This window comes from Elephantulus edwardii, unplaced genomic scaffold (assembly GCF_000299155.1).
Source record: "Elephantulus edwardii isolate Elephantulus edwardi_28Jun2011 unplaced genomic scaffold, EleEdw1.0 scaffold00227, whole genome shotgun sequence".
Taxonomy (NCBI): Eukaryota; Metazoa; Chordata; class Mammalia; order Macroscelidea; family Macroscelididae; genus Elephantulus; species Elephantulus edwardii.
This window is the reverse complement of record NW_006399977.1, coordinates 4,661,203-4,662,945: the sequence shown is the minus strand read 5'-3', so window position 1 is coordinate 4,662,945 and position 1,743 is coordinate 4,661,203. Positions and strand designations below refer to the sequence as shown.

The 1,743-nt window shown below is 36.8% G+C and overlaps 1 protein-coding gene across 1 annotated transcript in view; it reads right to left on the bottom strand.

The window, feature by feature from the left end:
* Nucleotides 1-899: 899 nt before the first annotated feature.
* Nucleotides 900-1,743, bottom strand: part of CLCA1 (chloride channel accessory 1) — a 42,725-nt gene continuing 41,881 nt past the window's right edge. The window contains exon 14 of the mRNA XM_006898383.1: nt 900-1,279. Coding sequence (XP_006898445.1) covers nt 900-1,279 — 380 coding nt within the window. The remainder of the gene's footprint in view (nt 1,280-1,743) is intronic.

Below are 1,743 nucleotides of genomic sequence, written 5' to 3'. Positions count from 1 at the left end.
CTTAACCTCCAGTGATTTTTCAGATGCTGTAAATCCCACAGGAGGAGGTTGTCCATCTTCCTCTTGGGAGCTCACTGATTAATTTAAACCATGAGAGATGTGTTCCCTCAGGTTACTGCTGCACTGCACCATGTGAGTTTTCTAATCTAGAGAAAAGAAGACATTCTCCTGGTGACACTGGTAAAAATTCTTATACATAAGACTATATCTTTTGTATTTAAATAGTCAGACTTGGGCATTTCAAGGGTATTTCCCTAAAACTAATAAAAATTTTAGTGGCCTAGGGAAGGAGAAGTAGCATCCACTTGCTAAACAACATGCCTCTGGAAACTCTATGAACTTTGAGACATGATGATAGTTATATAGAAACTTAGGTCTTTTGTTTACAGAGTCTCTATGAGTCATGCTTTACTTGACGGCAGTCAACAACACTGGCAAGAAGCTGTGCTGCAGCCTTAAAGAGTATGTGTTTGGTGCCAGCTGCTTTGTGGGAGAAGGGTGGGCAATCTCCTCTTGTGTGACTATGCAGCTGAAAACCCCCGGAAGGTCAGCAATGGGTCTATTTTCACTTGAAGGTACACAACAACAACATATTAGATTAATTTCAGTTGTATGTCCTTTTTAAAATTGGCATAGCACTTTAAAATGAGGTTACAGATACTTCCCATTTATAGATGCAAGCACTACTTACTTTCTAGTGGTCAAGATTATCACTAAAAATACTGAAAGATGATTGAACTTTTGAATTTTAAAATAAAAATAACCTTCACAGGTACATAGCCAGTTGCATAGCAGTTTATTTTATTAGATCATCTCCCCCGCAGAAGGTCTAATACATTTGTGAAAACTTTATAATTAAGAGAAGGATGGATGATGTACTTTATTGACCTCATGTAAGCTTAGTTCAAACCTAATGATAACTGCAATTCCCCTACCCACTTCCACATAATCTTTAGAATGCCAGGAATTGTGCTATTGATACTAATTTCAGGACAAGGGAAAGAAGAAGGTTTCTCTGAAGGGGTCGGTGGAGCAATAAACAAAGAAACACGTGCAATGTTGGATATTTCTGACTTCAGATTGACCTCATCAACAGCCTGTACTGCAATGTACAGATCAGTACCATTTTCAAACATGATGTTCTCTGGTTTAAACATGAACTCTTCTTGAGAGTTGGCATCCTTTGGGACGAGATCAGTTGTGTTCACTTGAAGAGAATCATCAAACTTGTCTCTGAGATCAAGAATATTTCTGCTTATTCGAATAATATACTCCTGAGCTGAGAACAAAAACAACATGAACTGTAATTTTCATATCTTAAAAAGCTTACAAGTCTGAGATTCTAATGAGTAAATGCAATCAATGCTCCATGATGACAAGTGCTAGGATCTCTTCTACATTCTCATCTGTACATCCTTACAGAGTGACAAATATATGGGTTAAGCATAACTTTAAAGCCTCAGTAAACATTTCTAGGCATAAATAATAGCTGAGAGAAGAGACTATTTAATTGCTGCTTATTATATTATTTATAGATAGATTTGCTGATGCTTCTTAAATTTTAATGTACATAAAAATCACCAAAGATTTTAAAAGGCAGATTCCAAGTCAGTAGGCCTGAGATGGGTCTGTAATTCTGCAGCTCTAATAAGTTCCTAGGTGACTGATATATTGCTCATTGAGGATCACCTTTTGAGGGGCAAAGTCTGGTAGGACCTGAGATTACTTCTAAAGTATATATAT